Source organism: Coffea eugenioides, chromosome 10, assembly GCF_003713205.1.
Source record: "Coffea eugenioides isolate CCC68of chromosome 10, Ceug_1.0, whole genome shotgun sequence".
NCBI lineage: Eukaryota > Viridiplantae > Streptophyta > Magnoliopsida > Gentianales > Rubiaceae > Coffea > Coffea eugenioides.
Window position 1 is genome coordinate 37,332,735 of NC_040044.1, and position 23,237 is coordinate 37,355,971.

General features: G+C 34.9%; 2 protein-coding genes across 5 annotated transcripts; both read right to left on the reverse strand.

Annotated features, from left to right (window-relative positions):
• Positions 1–132: 132 nt before the first annotated feature.
• Positions 133–7,509, reverse strand: LOC113749936 (ACT domain-containing protein ACR3). Of its 4 annotated transcripts, none has more exons than XM_027293816.1 (9): positions 7,318–7,503; positions 6,333–6,465; positions 5,854–5,972; positions 5,691–5,736; positions 4,291–4,405; positions 3,525–3,592; positions 2,299–2,916; positions 1,569–1,673; positions 133–703 (listed from the first exon to the last, which is right to left on the reverse strand). In XM_027293816.1, the coding sequence occupies exons 3-9, from the start codon at positions 5,922–5,924 to the stop codon at positions 383–385; spliced, it is 1,344 nt and encodes a 447-aa protein (XP_027149617.1). In that variant the 5' UTR covers positions 5,925–5,972; positions 6,333–6,465; positions 7,318–7,503; the 3' UTR covers positions 133–382. The 4 variants fall into 4 exon arrangements, with proteins under 4 accessions (XP_027149617.1, XP_027149618.1, XP_027149619.1 ...); XM_027293817.1 differs by lacking the exon at positions 7,318–7,503 and adding an exon at positions 6,759–6,901; XM_027293819.1 differs by having other exon boundaries at positions 611–797; positions 7,318–7,509.
• Positions 7,510–15,975: 8,466 nt separating this feature from the next.
• Positions 15,976–23,175, reverse strand: LOC113749914 (probable serine/threonine-protein kinase PBL12). The gene is made up of 10 exons (XM_027293791.1): positions 22,699–23,175; positions 21,380–21,519; positions 20,121–20,218; positions 18,865–19,217; positions 18,049–18,501; positions 17,780–17,940; positions 16,893–16,966; positions 16,659–16,806; positions 16,357–16,506; positions 15,976–16,142 (listed from the first exon to the last, which is right to left on the reverse strand). The coding sequence occupies exons 1-10, from the start codon at positions 22,907–22,909 to the stop codon at positions 16,065–16,067; spliced, it is 1,866 nt and encodes a 621-aa protein (XP_027149592.1). The 5' UTR covers positions 22,910–23,175; the 3' UTR covers positions 15,976–16,064.
• Between the last annotated feature and the right edge of the window lie 62 nt (positions 23,176–23,237).

Sequence of the window (23,237 nt, forward strand, 5' to 3'; positions counted from 1 at the left end):
TAAATTATGCTATCATCTTTGCATAACAGTTTTAATATTAGACCAAAAGATCCTGCTATGCACAAGAAGCCAAAAGATCATTGATGAACATCCATCCAGCAAACAATCAGCTAATGTATGTAAAGAGTCGAATGAGCTGGAAATCTTATCAACAATCGTTGAAAGACATATTTCTTTTCCTTTAAAAACAGTTTTACTTGGCTTAAAGATCAGTTCAACATCAAATGTGCACCCAAGAAAGAAAAATTTACTTCACATAAGTGAAAAAGATGCATTGGTTTTCAAGATCTTCGCAAACTGATCTTACTTGAACACCAATAGCCATACAAAAAACAACCCTGTGACAAACCTGATGCTGCAGGTTTATGTACATGGAAAGAGTTCAGTTGCGGAATTTTCCCAGCAAACTGCCAAAGGAAAAGCTTGTCTTAGACCAGCTGCTTGATTCAGGTGCTTTGACACATGTTTGGACTTTCTTCACATTAAGCATCATGGTCTGTCCAATTTCTTTCCGTAGGCCTTCTATTGTCTTCATGTCTACAGGATCACCTGAAGCATCTCTAACGTAGAATACATGCATTGCTTGCTCGCCGACCGTCGTGACTCCTGCTCTTGTAACAGACAGTCCATTTTCTCGAAGAACTCTTGTTACCTCAGAAAGCAGGCCAACTCGGTCCTTCGCACATAGCTCCAGGATTAGGTCCTGCATGTAGGCCAAAAATACAAGCTGGTCTCCTTGTTGTAGTCTACTAAAATAGGTGTGAATCCATGCCAAGCTGGCCACCACCCCAAGGTGGCTTTGTCCAAGAAAAGAAGAAGTTTCAGGAAACTTAATGCTACATTTGAATTCACCGGTTGCTTGAAAACAAGTAATTTTCCTAATGTGGATCTTTTTTGTGAGCTAATGTTTCTTTGGGCACAGCTTATACACAATGACAAATGGGCTTCAAAATTGGATAGACTTCCATGTCATATTTGTATACAACACCATACGTCATATCATGAAATATGCACAATCCTATTTTTGCTGGCAGAAAAGATGTTTCGATGACTGCAATTGAATGCAGACATCTGTGCAGCCCAAATACACATGGATAGTAGGTCAACAGGAGGAAAAAAAACGGCTAAGTTTGTCTGCTAAACTTCTTTCTCCCTAATATGTCTTCTCCTTTTAAGAAAATAACATCTCTAGTTACAATCAACAACATGTTTGATCATGTAAGCTTTAAATTTGTCTCCAGAAATGGTTATGAAAATTGGGCAAGGGCAACCTCTACATTCTAGATGGAATCAAGAGTTGACCTCAAAGATTCACCATCAAACCAAGCCATAAGAGGACCAGTTTCTCAGAAGCAATGGACTAACACCCAGAGCATGTTTTGTTTCCTGAGGCATCCATCAATTGGAGCCTCATTTGAACTCTCAGAGAGAGAGAGAGAGAGAATTCAATAGAGATTATTGCCTACTCAATGAAATTAACCGTGAATCATGAGGACAGACCACAACAGATTGCACTGATTCTCATCTGTCTTTTATGTAAAAACAGAACTAAAGTAAATATCACTCACCTCACTTACTCTCCGTCTGATTGCAGCTTCAAGACATTTGATAACCCTTTGCTTTTCTCCTTCAGTGTCAAGAGTACAGCCATCCATGTGGCGAATATAATATTCCTGCAGGTCCAAAATAGTCAGAATATTCTTTTTCAGTAAAGCCCAGAGGAATTACTCAGACATGCTCCAGAGATTAAATGAGTAGAGATGTTCAACACGAAAGTAAAAGCAACATGTAGTGTCAAGAAATGAACTGTAATTTGGAGCCGTCACAATAGTTAATAACTGAAATACCACTAAGAATGCAAATGAACCTGAGTGACATTACCTGGAAAAAAAGGGAAGAAAAAAATTGAAGTCAAATCACAGGCTATGGACAAAAGAAAAAAAGCTACTCAAGTAGACACATGTAAACAATCTCAACTGAACAAATTCAATGCGTAAATCATGTCATGCATGAAGTAGGAAAGCTCAATCAAGATATAAGTGAACATTTTTAAATTGACTAATTATATTCTTACTGGATTTATTAAATCCAACATCCCTTTTTCTCCAGAATTTCACTTCCATTTATGCCAATGCACTCAAAATCAACTTATAGACAATCCCTGTGCAAAATAGTTTGTCAGAAACCATGCTTATCATGATGGTAAACTGTTCCTAAAGAAAATCTTCTTTCTTAAACCTTATTATATTAAGACAATTAACTGTAGGATATCCTTCAAAGTATAAACTGTGCTTTTACCTGTGATGCATAGGGGCCATCAGATGTAATAGTGGCATGGAAAACCACATACTGCATATCTGTAAGTGTGCACACAATGTCAAACATTAGCTTTGACCTGTCTTTGCAACTTACAGTGACCACTGAGTATCCCTTCTCCACACACCGATCTATTGTTATTTTTGGTGTGAATGAAGGGGGATACTCAGCCTCAGTTGACAAGCAACCACCTTCATAGTCCCTATCAGCAAATAACATCTGGTGGAGTCGTCGATCAACATGGGTGACACTTGCAGAGAAATTAGTACGAGCTACATTTCTATCATCTTCACACCCGCGGAGAATGTTATTGAGCTGAACTCCCATGGTAGATAACCGAGAGGGATCATCCACAGCACGGCATGTTGAATCATCATTGACATAAAGAAGACACGCTATTCTCCTGTTATGTGTCCAAACTTCAGCAGCAATGACATTGAAGTGAAGATTAGCAAGGACAGCAAAAATCTCAGATAAGAGACCCGGTCGGTCCCTCCCAGTGAGCTCAATAGCTGTGTGATCACCACTGGAGTGCACCCCCACCTGCTTCCCTTGCCAAGTCTTCAATACATCTGCTGTGTGGCCTTTAGGTCCTAGAGCCTATGATCACATATTTAATGACATATCAACAACATAAAGAAAAAGTTTTTGTTTCCAAATTCTGAATTATTGTCCAAGTCTTCGCGTTTCTAACACAAATGCCTTTCACTCATGTTTTTCCTCAGTTTATCTCTGCTCCAGAAGGTCATGTCTGGGATTTTCTATAATAAAGAAGTGAATGCACTCAAATCTCCAACAGGTGAGACAATTTGATGAGCTATGACACTTTATATGGTCCAATGTGCATAAAGAAAATGAAGTCCAGCCTTCAGTAGGAATCTTTACCGTGCATTAACTCTAAACTGCAGTTCATTCAGTGCAGTAAGTACTTAAATTTTTCTTCTTTCCTTTTGCTTTATTTTCTAAACGTAGTCTACCATATCCAATAATAGTTTAGTACTACTCAGTTCCTTTCTGTTTTCCAAGTGAGGAGATGAGGCAGCCCTGAATAACCTGGCTCTGCTTCATTGCATGTCAAATGATATAGCAATAGCTGTTCAACTGTTGAGGTTAAACAAGTTTCGCTAGGTTCCCTGGTCAACCAAGCTAGTTAATTATCCCTTTAGTTCAAAATCCAAAGCACGAGAGAATGAAATAAAAGACCATACCTTCTCAATATGTTCAATGGTATTGCTCTCTGTAATCTTATTTCCATGTTGGTCAGTAACATGGAACACTGTCAAGAATGATCTCATATCAGCATCCATTGGTTCACAAACACACACAGAGGAGAGGTCTAGTTCGTGTTGAAACTATTTATTGAACTTGCGCCCAAGCATTCTTTATTGTGTAAGACCATGAACAGAAGCAAATGTCAAGGAGAAACAAAGCTAGAAGGCAACAGCTGACAATTTTTCCCCCCTAAAGTGCATTAATTCTTTATGTTTCCAGGTGACTAAGAGTTAGTGATGAAACTTGAAAAGCACTGAGCTCTGGTTTTAGGTTCATTTAGTTATACATAAAAAGAACAGTAGAAGGAATAAAAAAATTCACATAAAAGTTATCATATTCAAGTTCTGGGGTTTTAGAAAACCAAAAAACTTGACATAGCAACAATCTAGAGAAAAAGCAGTTTGAGTAGGAAATTGGACAGACATCAATAGGAAGACTCACATCAAAACCAACACATGTTTTGTTTTCGGTGAAAACTAATGTTTTTGGACCAATATGTTGGCATTTCATCATTTGGAGCTATATGTAAACCACTCTGCACAATTTGAGAGCTTACTGATAGTAATGAACCACAGACAAGGGAAGACAAAAATGAAAGAGACCAGACATATTATGTCGACATAGAAGCTGACAGAAAGCAGGGGGTAATTTCTGTGCAACCCATAGAAGTGAAGGAAATATCAAAATAGATGATTGACATACCATCCATGAACCACCCACCATCAGATGATATGTATGCTTTAGTGATAATCAGATCTAGGTCAGACAGGATTTGCACCACTTCCAACAGTATTCCTGGTTTGTTTAGACTGTCAACCTATCCATTAATTAAGACAATTTTGAATTGGATTATGGAAGATGGAGAAGCACCTGCAATTCTACCAATATTACACCAGAGGATACTGTTGTTCAATGAAATCCTATATAAAAGCATTTGAAACAGGGTTGTATGCAGGTAATTGTTTAAGGCTTCTTTTCAGGATAGTTTATACTTTTACTCATCTAAAAGGATGCATTATATGAGAACTATAACCAGGCTGTAAAAGCAATTGAGGAGGGCCAGGAGCCAATAAATGTAAAGAACTGCCATCCATGAGCAATGGTCCAGGAGACTTTAGTCCCAAACCTATTTTCATATACTGTTTCACTGAAAAATATTGGCAACAATTTTAATTTTCATACTTTGATGAACTCTTTCTCCACCTTTTTGGGTTACATTTCAATAAACTGAGTGTGTGACTACAATCATCTTAAGGTTCTTGTTTCTTCTATAGTCCATTTCTATTTTGCAAGTAAGCAAAAAGGAGAAGTCTTCATTTTGTTCTAGCCTTTGACAAAACCTCAAGAGTAAGAATAGTGTCTGCTAATTTTTCTTGTTTGCACAGTAGCATTTTATTACAGCACTACATTTGAATCAACTACCAACCCAAGTAATAGACAGGGAGCTCCAGTTACCTATTGCTTCACATCAGCACAATTACTGGATTAACATCTGTTATAATCACATAGATAAAATACTAATAAATGTTTCATGGGTTAGTTCCAAAAGCTAGACTGCGCACAGTAAAGCATGAAGCATTTGTACAGTTAATGTTTATCTTATATATGTGACAGCATTCTTTCAAAGGGTACTTGAAATTCATGAAATTATCCAATCTTCATTCTCATTAAGTTCGAAGAGTGGGTGTATCTTGCTTTTGGAGCACATCCAAGAGCGTAACACATTACTCATCATTAATAGGGTCTCTTACCTCCCTAGTTTTTTCTGCAGAAAGGCCGAACCTATGGGACTTCTTCGAAGTCTGGAATATCATTGGTCTTTTGCATGAATTTCACAGATTACATACATCTACATACACTTAAACACAAAGGTACAAGTAAGAAATGTAGACATACTCAAAACAAATGAACCAGTACTTTGATTGGTCTAGTAGTAAAAGTATGGTTAAAATCAACTGCAAGCCAATACTGCTGACAAGAATTGTTAGCCATGAAATTTGGAGAAGATAGCATACAGTCGAAGGAAGTAATCTGAAAATAATTTCAGCATTTGGACAACAGAGTACCACAGAAGAAAGGTGTTAAGAGAGAGAAAAAACTACCTTGACTAGAGTGCAGTCCTTGCAACTAGTGTTATCAACAGCCACGCTGAAATCAGGATTGTAGATAAGTCAGGAAAATAATACAAGTATCAGCAAAAGTAGAGCAGAGGAAGTGAACTACCAAAAGGAATGATCATATGTGAATATAAACTGCCAGACACACCTTGGGGGGTTTATTCTTATGCTTAAAGTTTCATATTCAGGATCAAAATAAGGCCATCCATCCCTAGCCATAAAAAATATTCAGCTTTGTAATCAATACAGATGCTTCTCTTGCTTTATCTGCATTATGACCAGAATAAATGTTATGACATATTAGGAACCCAATCATTTGCTATTAGAATCAGAGGCTCACCATCATTTAACATGATTTGTACATTCATGCAAGGAATTCAAGCAGAAAGTGCAATCAAGATGAAAAAGCTTTCCTATTAGACATTGTCAGCAAATGTTTCGGAATTATATCTCCTATTAATGAAAGAGAGCAAGAAAAGGCAAGCACAAGTGCAACCAAGAAAATCACCATGCAAAAGCTGAAGAAAGGAAAGGTGTAAAAATTCAGGATGCTTGCATCTGACAGTTAAGCCTTTTCTCTCGCTTGCTAGTGCAAAAACTGCATCTTAATTCAGGGATAAGGTTTACCTTTTTTATGAACTTGAGAGACTCAGACGGAACTTCATATCATCAACTAGCATCAACATCTAATCTTTAAAGCTCCCCTGAAGAGGAGTTGCGCAAACTTTCATTTCTCTCAAGAGGGCCTGCTAAGTGCTAACTGAAAACCACAACCACATTAGACTGTCTTGAATTTTAGCAATTGCCTACCAACACTAAAGGGCTTGCAAGCATATTAAGGTTTTAAGACGAAACTGTCATGCCTCGCACTAGGGAAAGATTAATTCTTTTTGACAATTGAGTTGGGAAGAATAACTGATGCTATAGTGAACAATGAAATGGAAAAAAAAAAAGGAATTCTCTTAAATTGCAACAAGATATTGAAGGATTTAGTGCTTGGGGTCGTCAAAAATTATGCAAGAACGTGGCTTGAATTTGAAGCTGTATTTCCACCTTAAAATCAAGTACTTTTGCAAAACATCAAAGCTCAGAAAACAATAAGACCAAGCATCAGCTTCATCAGCTTCGCATCACAGAACTTTGACTACTCATTGGGGCAGCAATATCTGGATAGTAGAAGTTCCAGAAAAAGCCAATCACATTATCAGCTCCAGAGTATATTGATGTAGCTCCCCACCCCCCCTCCCAACAAACAAAACAAAAAAGTAGGAAAAAAAAGCAGAAACCTCTTCCAAAATCCTGTTACTCCATTAATCAGTACTAACAGTACGGCCATTACACTTGCTGTTCTTTTGCAATAAAAAATAGCAAGTTCAAAATGAAAATAAAGTAACTTTGACACAGAAACCAATGCATGCACAAGGAAAGCCTCTGAGAACAAAAATTTAACAGTTCTGAACTACAGCTGAATATATCTAAAGGAAAGCAAACCACACATAATTTTACCATTTGCTCTATCAATAGAAAGAATAGAACAAATTACAGGGTAGTCTTTGAGTGTGTGTGTGTGTGTGTGTGGGAGTTTGTGTTGCAGTTTATACAGTTAGCTGACCTTATTTCTGGTAGAGAAGTCGGAGCCAAAATGCATTGCAGCCTCTACAGAATTGTACTTCTATATAATAAGATAGCCTGACTTCTAAGGTAGGAAGAGCACTGAAGTTGGTCCCTCTCAATCTCTATAGAATTCTTAGATTCTTGAGAGATAGAGTAGTAGTGGTGGCGTGGTTGTGTTTGAAGCACTGAGAATGGTGAAGATTCATCATCATTAGTTTAAAAAAAGAGGGAATTTGGTTCTTGATCAGGACATTTTACTTATAATAATATCTTTCTTTTATCTTCCAACTCCACCTTCTCTTGGATTGGTTGACTTTATACTGACTGGTATTTCAATTTTGGGATAATTTCAAAAGTCTCAGCTATGGTTTCTGAAGGTTTAGAAAATATCATACACCTCCCTTAAGTCTGATTATTATTTTTTTAATAACACGTCAGACCAAGTCAGAGACTAAAAATCTAATTTCATGGGAAAAAGATAATTTAATCCTATAAAGGCCCTTTTGAATTTTGACTTCTAAAATCATTTTATTAACAATCATTCATTTTCATGCTCAAGTATGCGAAAAATAGCATAATTAAGCAGATTTAGCATAAATCCTAAATTAACATAAATACTAAAAACTATATATATAGATTTAGCATTAAGCAGTTTATCAAAGTTTGTTTTATTACATTTAGTTAGTTTTCTTTTATATTTTTTATTAATAGGAGAGGGTTGAGATTTAAAAAATAGAGAGAGAAAAATGAGAGATTTGAATTCAAAACTTCTAATTCATGGGTCTCAACCTATTATATTTCCTTATTATTATCACAAATCATTAAAATTAATTTAACTAATTTCTACTTTTTATTAAGAATTAATGCTTCATCAAAAAATTATTAATTACAAATTTAACAGGAAAGGAAAAAGCCAAGGATGTATTAGATGTTAATAAAAATAGAAATGACACAAATTACACTATAATGAGATAATGAGCTAAAACAAATCTCGATTTAATTCTTAATGTGTATATAATATATACTAGGAGAAAAGGTATAGGTGGCATCAAAGAAGGAAGAAGAAAAGGGATAAACAAGAAAGAAAGAAAGAAAGAAAAAAGAAAAGAAGAAAAAGCCAAAAAGTAAAAAAATAAAAAGAAATGGAAGTGAATAGTATAAAAATTGTGTATACAATTAAAAGTTTGGCTCAAAGATAGTACTGTAGCACTTTTGTTTGGATAAGAGTTTATTTGCATAAGAGTTTATTTGCATGATTTATTTGAGATAATTACTGTAGTATTTTTTGTGATGTGATGTACGTGAGATAAAAAGATGGTTGGGAAGATAAAAAGGTAGTTGAAATTTGTGAAGTAAATTTTTTTATTTGAAATCAAGCCAATCCAAACAAACTCAGTATTCACTAAAATTATATATATATATATATATACACTTTCAAACTTATCTGTAAATGAACAGATATTTTTACCACTATATATATATATGGATGGCTTGTTTTTTATGTTGTCTGTCACTATATACGGCTTGCATCCTCTTTGTTTCCCATTGTGGACCAAAAGCTAAGAGGAGCAAGAGAGTAACCCACCAATTGAAGTGGGAACTCAATTACATCATTAACAAAATGCAATATTTCAGAATTGTAGTTGAAACTTTAAAGGAATCTTGAGATCTTTCTATTCTGTCTAATTCAATTAGTTCTTCTTTTCCGTCAGCCGTTAAGCTTTTCCTTTGTCCCTTTCTTTAAGATCCATAATCATTTCACGAGCATAATCTCTGGCAATCAGAATTGTAGTTGCTTTCTTAAGCTTGTATCAGTTAGATCTCCAGGTATTTTTCATATCATGATGTATCCCTCCAATTCCAATGATTGAACTTTTCAGCTAGAAAAAAAAAAAAATGAAAATCCCTATAGCTCTTGAACTGAATAGGGGAACATTAAAGAAGATTGAACAAATAAATTGTTGACATTTATGATTCCTTGGTCATTTGCTTGCAAGAGTCATTGGAATTTCAAATGATTATTGCAGGATCTGCTATCTAATCATAAGAAACATCATGTGGTCCAACCCTTGCAGCAAACAAGAAGGAACAAGGATGATAAGAAACATCTGTCTGGATAAAGTGGTTTTTGGATCTTTGTATAAAATTTTATTGTAATTTATTGTAGAATTTGTGAAAAAAATTTTTGTGGAGAAATTGAATTTTTTTTTTTTTCCTTTTTTTCCCCTCTTCTTCCTCCTCGCTATCACCATCGTTGCTCCAACTGCCACCGCCTGTGCCACCACCCTTCTGCCTCCCATTTTTTATGTCTTCTTTCTCTGCCTCCCTTTCTCCTCCTCTCCTCTCGCTCTCATCCCCTTCTCCACGTTTCTTGTACCAGTCTCTCTCTTCTTCCTCCCCTTCCTTCACCTTCTCCTCACCACATCCCCTATGACCCTCACCTCCCTCTCCTGCCAAATCTGGAATAAATTTGTCACGATTTGTGGGAAGGAGAAGTAGAAGGAGAGATGGGGGAAGGAGAAGGAGAAGGGGAAGGGAGGGAAGGAAGTAGAGATGGGTGGCAGAAGAAGGAGGAAGAAGAAGGGAGGAGAAGCAGAAAGAGGGAGTAGGAGAGGAAGCGAGAGAAAGAGCAAAAAAAAAAAGCGAGGGGGAACGCAATATTGGCGCTAGCAATGGAAATGTCGGCAATGATGGGTTGAGATGGTAGAGGAGGAAGAAGAACAAGAAAGAAAAAACTTTTGGGGTGTATATTTTAAAAATTTTAGGATGTTTTTGAAGAATTATTATAGACAAATTTGTAAAAAAAAAAAAAAAAAAACTAATCTATCAAAATATCAAATACAGATCCAAAAATTTGACTACCAAACAGACCCTATCTTGGTAGATTGTAATTTCAAATCCTCATCCAAATCCCCAAGAGTATTTGTATCAATTGTAATGCTATTAAAAATAAATCTAAGAACCCAGTGGCTGGGCACAAGTGGTAAGCGGCTTGTGAATGCTACACGAGGTCCTCGGTTCGATTCTCGTTGTGAGCGCCAAGTTCAAATAGCCCAGGCCAGGCCTTACTCCCGAGCAAAAGTTGGACTCTGCGGGCGCAACCCGGGCCGAATCCGGATTAGTTGGAGCAGTGACTCCGGATACCAGGTGGTCTGACCAAAAAAAAAATCAAATCTAAGAGAAATTCCATGATCTTTTATATGGAACCATTTCATCAATTTATATAAAATAACTGGACGATATATATTTAATGACGATAATGATCCATAGCTTAAGTAATTGAACATGTTACAATATAAGATTCAAAAACATTAATTTCACCATCAAACATTGAATTATAATTTGAGATAAAATACCCAAAAGAGAAATGTAACATCTTCCCATATCTTAATTGAAAGTCAAGGGGATTTCAACTTTTCTAAGGAGTTGATTCCAAACCCTTTTGTTTTTGTGCATCTTTCAAATCCATTCTAACCGCACCTCGAAGGGACACATTATTCCAAATCAAATAGCCAACTTGGCTTCAAATCTATCTTTCTTTAAATCATTCATTACCAAACATCATATTCTTTTTATTGGGGATTAAAACAAATTGCATTTTTCAGTATTTTAAGAATTAATAGAAAAATTAACAGACAAGCCAGTTGCCCATCTTTCTTAGAAAGCATGTGTGATCCAGAATTATCCGTAACTCTAAAATGAGTTATAAGACTAACATTCATCTTAATTCCACTCATAATCCAAATCCCTAAACTTAAAGTATGGTAGGATTGTGCCTTAATAAAAAATTTTAAAAATAAAAAAATAAACTACAATAAGATCACAGATTAAAAATTAAAGGGGGGGGGGGGGAACTATGATAGGATTTGTTGAAGGATTAATGTTGTTTATATTGACAGTATACATTTTCACATTTTCATGCATATTACTTAATCCAAATTTGAATTCTAATATCAACTTTTGTATATATGACATGTATCCAAAAATGACAGTGTATACTGTATATTCTGAACTCTTGGTTGAAATGTAAGATAATTAAAGAATATTTCGTAAAGCTACATATGCAAAACAGTGGAAATGTAAGATGCTGATTTCAACGTGAATCAATCACAAAGATTGCCAAGTTTCATTGTTCTATTGCAGCAAGAAAAGTTTGCTTGCATGATATGCACCCAAAAACACGTTTAAACATATTCAATACCAAGAGTTTCATATTAAAATTGCAAACATCTGCACATTGAATAAAACAAGGCAGTTTTTTTTTAGGCATTTTGGTCTGTATTTTTTGTGATGTGATGTATGTGAAATTAAAAAAAAAAAAGGTACCCCCTAAGTCTCATTTTGATAGTTTTGCTTTTTTTTTTTTTTACACGGTTTAAGAAAAGTTAGTTGAAAGTGTATACTGTATATTCTGAAACTCTTGGTTGAAATGTAAGATAATTAAAGAATATTTCGTAAAGCTACATATGCAAAACAGTGGAAATGTAAGATGCTGCTTTCAACGTGAATCAATCACAAAGATTGCCAAGTTTCATCGTTCTATTGCAGCAAGAAAAGTTTGCTTGCATGATATGCACTATTAATGCCTTGCACGAAGAGAACTAAAGAGGATAATAATGGATATGCCATATTATATCTAAAAGTTGAAGCACTCAAAACTGGTCCAACTTCCACCATACATACACCCAAACCCTAATTAAGAAAACAAATCGAATGTTCCAATTTCTAGGTTTCAATTTTTATAGCAAGCCTAATTAAGAATATAAACAAAAAATTAAAACTCTGAATGAAGAAAATACGAATAAGAGTATCTAAAGCTAAAGGATGGGTAGTACATTACTTTTCTGAAATTTCTTATCAAGAATTAGTTCAAACATGTTCAATAATTCTTTTCTTGTTATACATAATAGTGATTAAGGCACACTCAGATGTGTGTATAACTAATTAGAATAAAAATATTTGTAATATTAATTCTCTTATAAAAGTGAAGTATTATAGGGGAAACAAGTGCATGGGCTTAATTTGGGTGATGTTAATAAAGAAAAATTGAAGAAATGTGTGTCAAATATAGTGGATAAACAAGGAGAAATTGAACGTAAAAATATGGGAAGATCCAAAGTTATAGTAAAATTGTTGTTTTATAATTTTGTTAGAGAATAAATCCATTTTATCCTTTATAATAAAGGCAAAAAATAAAAATAAAAGAACTAACAATGCAACACCGTAAAGGGCATCAAGCTTTATATATGGTCACTTTTTATGTTAATGGAGAGCATCTGAGACAGAAATGATGAGTGGAAGATGACTACGACCGCATCTAAATTCTAATAGACTCCATGGGTCCCTTGAAAATGTCAACAAAATAATGAACGGTAGAGAATAGAGATCCACCGAACCAAGCATGATACAGAATCTAAGCACTTTCTACTCTGCAATTCTTCATGATGCTGCAACTCCCAAATGTAACCAAATGCCATGCGTGTTGGATAGTTGTTGTGTATTGATCATTTCTTTTGAAAAAAAAAATCGTGTGTTAAAATTCTGTCGTTGTTGACGTGAAATTTGTGTGACATATAATTTATAAGTATCTCCATAAGAGAACTATATATAATTTCGAAAGCTGGCTTTAACTCTTAATGGTGATTAAAGTCAAAATCAAGGAAGGAGTCAAATGGTACTGCCCCCTCAACTTTGAGAAAATTTTATTTTAGGTATGAAAGAAAAATTTTAAGTTGCTCCTTTATATGCACTCTGTGGAATATTGAAATTCTTATTCTTAATTATCAAGTTTGCACCCCAATATTTTTTTAAAAAAAATTCTCTTTTTTTTTTTTATCTATATTGTTCCCTCTAAAATTTTTTAATGCCTCTTTTCTTATTGAAATTGGTCTCCCTTAATAAATTAAAAATTCTTAATTCTTATCCTTCACAAACGTGTTGGATATATGCAATTAAGATTAGTCACTGATGTAATTAATTCAAGGACAAACTCTTTAAATGTTTCTAAACTACAACTACTTTATAGCACAACTTACATGTCAAAGTATAATTAATGTAATAAAAAAATTATGTTTAACATAAGCATCTTTTGGTTGTAAATTTACTATGATTATTTTTCTTTTGCAGAAAATTTCTTCATTCTCCAATACTATTCTTTAGAAGTAGCAGTGCTTACGCAATTGATGATACAGGCACTTAAAAAGCCAAAAAGAGAACATTAATGCACGATACTGATTCATTGTTCCCTCCGGAGGGATATGAAAGAAAACGAAACAGCAAAACGTTTGGTGAAGAACTTGAGGTAAAGGACTGATCATTAGCGTACTAGTGGGGACTATGGAGATGGCATAAGATACCATTTCTGCTGGTCCAAACTAACACTAAAAGTTTTGAGTTGATGGCACTTTATTTTCCTAGTGTTCATGGGGCATCAATTAACCAGCTTTAAAAATGGCCAAATGAGTTGAAAAGTTTTATAGTCTTTCACTAAAAAGTCATCACTTAATGATCAACATGTAATTTTATGTATTTACTTTTAAATAATTAAATGTTAGCTTAGGATGTTCAATGTTATACTTTGAAAAGCAACTATAGTAGTGTTTTTTTGGAGACTATTGAACCCAAAAACACCTTTAAACATATTCAATACCAAGAGTTTCATATTAAAATTGCAAACATCTGCACATTGAATAAAACAAGGCAGTTTGATTTTTAGGCATTTTGGTCTGTATTTTTTGTGATGTGATGTATGTGAAATTAAAAAAAAAAGGTACCCCGGCCCCTAAGTCTCATTTTGATAGTTTTGGTTTTTTTTTTTTTACACGGTTTAAGAAAAGTTAGTTAACTTTTTTGGAAGAATAAATTTTACTCACTACCTTCCTAAAATATCCTTATATTAAATGGAGTATGACTAATTAGCCTTATATTAAATAAGTTAGATTATATTCAATAACAACCTACATTAAATAAGGGCATTTTAGAGAAGTTACAAGTTAACTACATTCTTTAATTGAAAAGTAGTTTATAATTTGGGACGGATGAAAATGAAAAACAAGCCTATCAAAGTGGATAAAAATGTGATCGGAAACTGTGTTTGTAATTAATGGAAGTGAAACAATAATTTTAGTTGCAAGATTTTTTTGGTTTATGTGGTTATAGTAATTTGGTAGTTTCAATACTTAGGGCGGTTATGAATAGTTATATCGATAAAATGTGATTAGAGGATTAGGATAAAAATTAATTTTTGTAAGGATAAAAGTGAAAGTTCAAAAGATGACAAAAAGTATTTAGGCCACCTATCATTGTTCATGCATTATATATTGTATAAAAGATGAATGTTAATTATCTTTCTTTGTGCAAATCCATCATATTTGTGAAGTTCTTTAAACCTTTATCCATGTATTACGAAAATGATATTAGCACTTCTTAAAAGTCTCAGGTACTCCTTCCCTTCTTTTGCATTAGATGAAATTTAAGGAGTGTCTTGAGATTTTTTGAGAAGTACTAATTAATATCATTTCCTATATATTATATACTTTAAATTTTATCAATACAAATTAGGATTAACCTTATATGTGTTAGGGGTCGGATGCATGGACGTGTAAAACTTGAATTTTAAATTAAATTAAAATTAATTTGCATGAATCAATATTTACGTAGTGTCAACGAATAGAAGATTAATCCTATAAATTATCTTTACCTAAGCGTCAAAGAAAAAAAGAGAATATCAGCAGTTCTCCAAGCATCATTAAAGTTGCATTTCTCTAAACGCAACAATTGATTAAGATAGTGTAGATGGTTGAGCTCATTTTGTTCAAGGGAATGGGCATATACACATTCCTTCCATTTTCCACCAACATCTCCAAACTTTAGCTACCTCTAAATTGCATCCACCTTGCAAATCACTTGGCCAGTTACTTGACTTGAGGGGGCAAAAAACTTTACAGGAAGAAAATTTTTAAAACAATGGAATGAAAAGTCATAACTGGACATGATCAGATGTTAATGAAAATACAATGCCAGTATGGCACAGTAGCAGAGATAGTTTTTGCTAGCTGAACTACATATGTGGAATTAGTTAAACACAGTTTAGAAAGTGTCAAAAACTCAAGACTCACAAATTTAATCCAAGCACCTTAAGGTACACTTTTTAATGCAAATTGCAACTCAACCAACCAAAAAAAAAAAAAAAAGACTGTCTGAGCACTTAAACAGTCACACTCACAAAACGTATACTGTGAATCTTCATACTCATGATAAAGCTATAACAATGCAATTGAACATTTCTACAAAGGAGTGGGAGTTCCATGCTTTAGCCATTGTGACCAAGGAGAAAATAACAGAAAAAGAGAGAGAAACCAGAATAGTAGATATTTGAGTAATGAAGGCTGCATACGACACCCTTTTGAGTACAGACAGGGCATTACAGCACTGAAGCTGCCATCATGTCTTTTTGCACTGAAATGGAAGGGAACAGATTTATTTGATTTAACATGCATTAACAGTTTTTGAGAAACAGTTAAGTGATCACTTAACTTGCAATCCAATCATCTTGACTCAGCACTTCTATTGGGAAAACTGTGAGGAGCCAAAATTGCAGCATTGAGACACCATGGAGATAATACTAAAATAAACCAAGCTGCTATGTACAATATACTTGCACCAAATGGTAGGATTTAAAATCTGAGTCTTAAAATATTTAGGACATTCAATACCAGTAGCTGAGGCATGATTTGTCATGCTTCATTATTTACTGAAATGGGCTACAAATTGATCTGCTAATTGATTAAGATGATCACTTTCGCCTTCTAGAAGACGTAAAACCTGCAGTTAAATTTGCATATGGTTAGAGAAGGCAGAACGTTTAACGGCTGACCATGAAAATAAGTCATATCATTCCATTGATAGATATAAAGATTTTCAAGCAAAACACATTTGTTAACCAAATTTGTACGACCATTTGCAAAGTAGCTTGAACCGGTGCAACAACTCCTAGATATGATGAACAAGATACTGAAAGGCATCGATTAGCAATTACCTCTCCCATTGTTGGGCGCATCTCAGGGTTAGTTTGCACACACAAATAAGCTGCTCGAACCATGAGATACAGTTCATATGTGTCATAAAAGTCTTGAATGCGAGGATCAACAAGCTCATGTAGTGCAAGCCTCTGGATCAGCGGTATTGCCTAAAATGCATTATGGAGAAGAAAATGCAGGTTAAAAATAGTTATGAAGAGGCTTATAGAAATAGCTATTTTCTTGGAAAAGATAAAGAAATTGCAGGTTAACAAACACAAACTGTATTGTTGGGAGCAATTGAGTCAATCAGGGCACCTACCCACTGTCTTAGGGAATGTTGCTGGTCTAGTCTATTTGAATCAACAACCTTGCGTCCCGACATAAGTTGTATCAGTATAATACCAAACGAGTATACATCTGTTTTCACAGAAACAATACCATTCTCAGCATATTCTGGTGCAAGATACCTGTATTAAGCAAAGCACCTCGAATTAATCTGCATGAAAGAGTACGGCAGCTGCACTGACATGTACCATAAGATCAATATACTCACCCAAGTGTTCCCAAAATTCTTTTGTGCATATTTCCTTCATCTGTTCTCCGTTTTGCAAGGCCAAAGTCACCTAGCTGTTTAGGGAAGGAAAAGCGACATGCATTATCCTCATGTTTCCTGACAGTTGAAAAGGAGTCCAAACACTGTTCTCCAAAAATTTTAAGACATATGAACTCCAAGCAGAAGTGCTAAGAGAAATCTGATTTCCAAACATAGGAAAGAAACATGAATAAGTGAACTAACTACATGCAAATGCTACTATTCTACATGTGAATATCGCATGCCATTCTACTGCACAAAAGAAAAAGGGAAAGAATTAGAGAGTGTAGCATAAACTGCAGTATAATTAAACAAACTTCTTCAAGATAGTGAAGATTCAATAAAGACTGAATTATGAATGGAATAATCAGAGGTCCTGGAGCATAATGCTAAAGAATGGAATGAACATTAGGTCAATATTGACAAAATTTAGTTTGTCAAATAGTAAATTGCATATAAAGGAAGCACAGCGATTAGGTTGTGATCCAACAAATATACACTCTTATGTTTTTATTATAAGAGATCTATATGATTCACACAAATAAGAAACTGAATTTCCACTGATTAAAGATTTCATTTAAGTATACATCAGGCCTGGAAGCGAGACAGCAAGCAGTGAATAATTCAGCTAGCAAGTGATTATCATGGTATTTAACAGTTCAAAGATCTTTTGCTTTCACATGATTAACTCAATAATTAATACTCATTCATATGAATGCAGGGCACAGGTACTACAAACCCTTAATGTAATACTTTATGTAAGTTTTCAATCAAAAAGCAATGGTGGAGCTCTAGTACCTCCAAAGCTGGCAAAGTTATTTGACATAAGTAAACTGCAGAAATTTTACCATAGGAACAAAGTCATGGGTAAGCAGTATATTGCTTGGCCTCATGTCACAATGAACGATGGGACTTCCACGACATTCTTCATGAAGAAAATGCAACCCTTTTGCTGTTCCCATGGCAATAGAATGTCTTCTATGCCACTCTAGGACATCTCCTTCATTATCTGTGCCACCATGACAGCATTGAACAGAATAAAAAAGGAGTTTGGACGTAACATTTAGATGAGGAATGCAGCTAGATAGAGTGCCAAAAAATTTCTATATCAACTTACCAAAAAGATGCCATTCAAGAGACTTGTTGCAAATATACTCATAGACCAAGATATTAAGGTTCTCCTTGCAACAGTAGCCTAGCAGCATCACTATGTTCTTGTGACGTGCAAAGCTTAGCACATATATTTCTGAAAGAAATTCTGCAAATCCTTGGGTGCTTGCTTCTTTCCTCAGCTTGGCAGCAATGAACTGCCCATCCTTTAGTCGACCTTTATATACATGACCATAACCGCCTTCTCCTAGTAAATTATCCTTTGAAAAGTCATCTGTTGCGAGCTGTATCTCAGAAAAACTGAACTTCATTGAATCTTTAATATCTGGCTTCGTTTTCATTCCACAACCAATGCAAAGAACAGGTGTATCATTGGATCTCTGCCCGCTAGGCTTTCTTCGTAATTTCTCAATTACTTGTGGAGAAATTGGAGGCTTGCTTCCTCCTTTGGCATGCCTTCCTGTTTACATTGTTAACTTATTACAAACAAAAAAGCCAAAGAAAAAGATGTTCATGGCTAGAGTTTTAGTAAAAGCGCCCACAATTGGAGCACAAAACATAGAAGAAGCAATATGCATATGAAACAAACGCTTTCTTTTATAATTGGTTCACAAAAAAAGTTAAAAACAATTTCTTTTGGACTGTCAAGTTTCAAATAAAAAAAATGGACTTTAAGCCCCATCAGATGAGAACAAGGGACGAGCTGTCAAAGAAGAAGTAATTTTCAATTTAAAAAATTTCCAAATCATATGAAATATAATGTTGCATGTAGCTCCTAAATTTGGAGACTTTGACATGAGATTACAGTAATTATGCTCTCTACCTGATTTATCTTCAGAATTTGGGCCAAGTTCGTGATGTGAGGATATGTTATGATCCTGAGGGTTGTACTTCAGAGCAGGTAGCAAGTTGCTTTTTATCCTATCAGAGTTTTCCAAGGATCCCATGGAGGCAGAGTGACTTTTGCAAGACATAATAAATTGCTCATTGTTCTCTTCATTTGGAGCAGCCAACAGAGGGACATTTTTTGCCAGGGAAATAAACAAGTTTGGCTCCACTTTATCTGTGTCACTAATAGTGGATGGTCTCACAACCACCATGGACAAGTTATCTTCGATGATTGCAACCTTGCAGGGTATTTGCTTAAGGTAAAACCTCAAATCTCGTCTTAGATGCCTGCCAAGATTGTATTTGTTATAAAATGAGGAGGAACATGTAAGAAATGCTAAAGCAGTTTATCTTCAATTCCTGTCATATGATATTTTAGCAAATACAGAAATAATGCCAAAAAAATAGAGTTATTGGGGAAATAATATGTCCATAAAGGCTGGTTCTACCTTCTTGACTACCAATTTGCAAACTTGCGAAAGTTCATTTCGTTGCCTAATAAGAGATAAACAATCATCACCCACGAAAGTAAGCATAACCATTTTAGCTAAATATATGAGCATTTTAAGACATATTCATTCTCTAGAATTGTTATTCTATTCTTATTATTGCAGTTAAATCCCTTTCCTATGCTATCATGCAACCATATTTAGTCGATGAAGTGCATTTCTGCTTCAGAATTCAGACATTTCCTGTACAAACATTACATTAAGTGATCTACACCAAGTTCAATTGAGCATTTGAAAGCTTTATAGCACCAATAGAGTGCCCAACTTTGTCAATCAATTATTTTGCCATTTGAATGAAGAATGGAAGGTTCCAATCCATAAGGTACACCACCAGATAATGCTAAACCCTGGAATCATGTCTCCTTAACTTCAGTAGATGACAAAAAATGTTATACATTACTTCTGACACTGGAAAACAGGAGCAAAGATACAGTTTATGACAAGTTTTAGTTACATAGATCTACTATTGTACAGACTTTTGACTAGATTAGCTTCCTGGAATTAGGAACACATCAGATTTTCTTCCTTGTGTCCTCTCCATCCTTTTCCATTCTTCTCTTTTGAGCACATTGTAACAGATTTAAAGATGAAGCGCTCTGCATTTGGTATCTGATCGCAACTGACATCAAATGCGCAACAACTAAATTACTTCTATTAGATATATATCAGTAAGACAAACTACCTATCAAGTATAACCCAAGTTGCATTGGATGTAATAACCTCCTGTAAAACAACTTTCCTTGTGGGAGTCCCAGCAGTAATCTTGACTTCAATGTCAACCTACATAAACAACAAAAGAAACTCACTTGATGGTAGAAAATGGGAAACTAAAAGACCAAAATGAACAATTCAAAAAATAACACTGATAAAACAGTTTGAACTCGCCAAGTAGGCGCAGTTAACATTCTTTGAAGTTTATTGCAATCAATACTGCAATTTGATTCTACTATTGCAATGTGACAAATAGTAGTATATCACTGTTTTGCATTTTGAATATTGAAACTCAAGGAGCTTCTACCAATACAAAAGGAGCTTCTAGGGTGAAGACTTTCCAACGCTGCAAAGATTCTATGTTAACAAACAGATGCCGGAGAGACTCTAGGCCATAAAACAGATGCCTGAGAGATCAATTCACAAGAAATATGACCAAGGCATCAAAAATGCAGGGCAGATTAACTGCTTTTTGGGGGGCGATAAGATGGGAATAGCCCTCAATCTACAAGGTGAAAATCAACAAACAGTAGTCTGCTACCTAACTCTTTCAGGTTAGATAAATGACTCCTTTAATCAACCTAGATTTGAGGGCAAACTTAAACAGCAAATTAATGCCCCCAGGACCTGCAGATAGTGCCACTAAATTCCTAAAGCTCAACAATATGTTATTGCTTGAATACCATATCCATATATCTAGAGAAACTTGACATAATACTCCAAAACACATCTCACGTACAGACAAAAGCATGTTTTTAGACCTGTCAGAAAGGTTCTTCACCTGAAACTGTAGTGTTCTCAAATCATGGATTATCAGATTAGCTACAAAATCCACATGGAAATGCACGGACAAAGGGAAATTAATGTAAAGTATTGTCAGTGCTTAAGAACAAGAATTTGTTTCATCTTTACACATTAAACATTATGAACATTACGAAGCAAATTAAATCAACTTATGGCTAAAAAAAAAAAAGCAGGATCTTAATTGCTTATATCATAGGCATCAGAAATTTCATTTGGATTTTTCTCTTCAAACATTTCAAAATTTTCCTCTATAGTTCTTTCCTTCTTTTATTACTCAAAAGTTTAGAGCGCTTTAGTTTCATTGATCAACAATTCCAAGAGTCCATCAACCATTTGCTACCATTCTGCAACTAAGGTAGCAGGAGTAACTTGGCCATAGAGAAGTTATGCACCAGGTGAAAAGGAAAGCTGTTATGAGCATATTACCCCTTCACTATCATATTCTTCCGCACTTTTCTGGAGCAATCTTACACAAAAATCAACCTTGTTTGAGACCTCTTCTTCCACTAGACGCACGTGTGTAATTCCAAGAAAGGACTCTGGGCGTGCTTGCATCTGATATCCCACTGGGTAAACACATAAAAAATAATAGTAAGTTTCAAGAACAGAAAAACAGAAAAGTAGCAGCACATAGTCAGTCCAAGTGGTTTCCTCTCATAAATCACAGTCTGTTTATTGTTTGCCATCTATAAAGAAATTCATTGTCTTCCGTTTGCTATCAAATTCAGTGATGAAATTTCAGATTTAAGTGATGATTAGTTTAGAAGTATTTCCCTAATTTGGGATACATTCTGCAGCTTTGGTAGTTGTTTAATTCCACACGGTATTGTAGCTGATGTGTTCTTCACACTTTACAACAATGAAAGTCCAACACTTACCAGATATATACATATGAATACTGGAGGGATAATCACAAATGCAAGGCAATTTTCCTAATTGTTATGAAAGCTAAAATACAGCCTTCATTCCCCAAATAAATTGGATATATTACATTCCTTAATGTTTGAAAGCCTTGCAACTTGTCGTTTAGGTTTTTTTTGTCCCATTGTTGGATGATACACAAAAAAATGTAGCATGGCTGTTGTATACACAAATTAACTATCAAATGAAGCAGCCCCTCCAAATTCTACCATCACTATACTAAATGAAGCGTCAGCTGCAATTCATCCTTTTCTTTGGTGGTAGATATTGCATCAGAAAACCGCAAAACTACCAGCCATTGAGTGCAGATTGTGCTAAAAACCATCATATACACTTCTAAATACTCGAAAACACAAGAACTGTTCCAATGTGGTCTCTCTCTCTCTCTCTCGAAAATCCGTCATTCCAAGATGCTCTCTTGGGTACATAACTATGACTTGTTTGAAACCATCTCCTCCAATTGCATGCATGAATACATTAAATATAAATACTAGATACAAGATAGTACTCAGTTTCCCAGTTCAGTGTTCAAGCTACCTACTTTTGCCTCTCGGATCCTTTCTTGATACCTGTTACTTGAATTTCAAAACCATCAAACACAAATTGGTAATTTCATTTGATGACATGCATCTCCAGAGACCTTTATGAAGTTCAATTGCAGTCAATTGTCATTCTGATTCAAGCAGCAGACTTACAATTGCAGAAAGTATGAAATCACTAGATCCCCACAAATTCAAAACTCAACTGTTTCTCCAAAATCAGTTAGAAAAAAATGAAATTAAATGGAATTAAAACTTATAACACACTAATATCAAGATGCTTACTAGGATGAGGAACTTTTGATAAAACTCCAAGAAACATAAGCGTATCCCCTCCATGAAGAATATCGCCCCTTGATCTGATACTGCGAATAGTATGGCTAAACTCTATTTCTGTTCGATCTTTCGTGGCATCATATGCTACAACAACTCTTGCAGGCATTAAGGGATGATCCTTAATGGACTCCATAGTCAAAGTTGAAGAAGTTGATGACATTTCTCACCCAAGAATTGCTCCGTCTTCTTCTTGTATAGTGCTACTTCGCTCATCAATAATACTAGAAAGCTTCTATACATGCTACATATAATGGAATCGTGCAATTGCATGGCCAAAAATGGGATTGAGAGTGAGCGTTTAGCCAATGGTATGCTAGACTAATTACTTTTAAATTCATCTTTTTAATGGGTTCTTCAAGAACTTTGGCTGAATCAATATGTATTTTTGTTCGAAGTTGGTTTGATCATTGTTAAACAGGAGATATGCTGGAGGATATTCGAATGCCTGTGGCGGGAAGCGGTTGCCGTCCACGAATGGATTTAGAATT

Bases quoted from the DNA above. Each gene is read 5' to 3' on its own strand.
- LOC113749914 (XM_027293791.1), bottom strand. From the start codon at position 22,909: ATGTCATCAACTTCTTCAACTTTGACTATGGAGTCCATTAAGGATCAT. The intron at 20,219-21,379 runs GTAATATGCTCA...TTGTTTATGTAG, and splicing joins AAGAATATGATAGTGAAGGG to GTTGACATTGAAGTCAAGAT. The intron at 16,143-16,356 runs GTAATTGCTAAT...ATTTAACTGCAG, and splicing joins TGCGCCCAACAATGGGAGAG to GTTTTACGTCTTCTAGAAGG.
- LOC113749936 (XM_027293818.1), bottom strand. From the start codon at position 5,924: ATGGCTAGGGATGGATGGCCTTATTTTGATCCTGAATATGAAACTTTA. The intron at 3,593-4,290 runs GTATGTCAATCA...CATTCTTGACAG, and splicing joins TGGTGGGTGGTTCATGGATG to TGTTCCATGTTACTGACCAA. The intron at 1,674-2,298 runs GTAAAAGCACAG...TTGGACCTGCAG, and splicing joins ATGGCCCCTATGCATCACAG to GAATATTATATTCGCCACAT.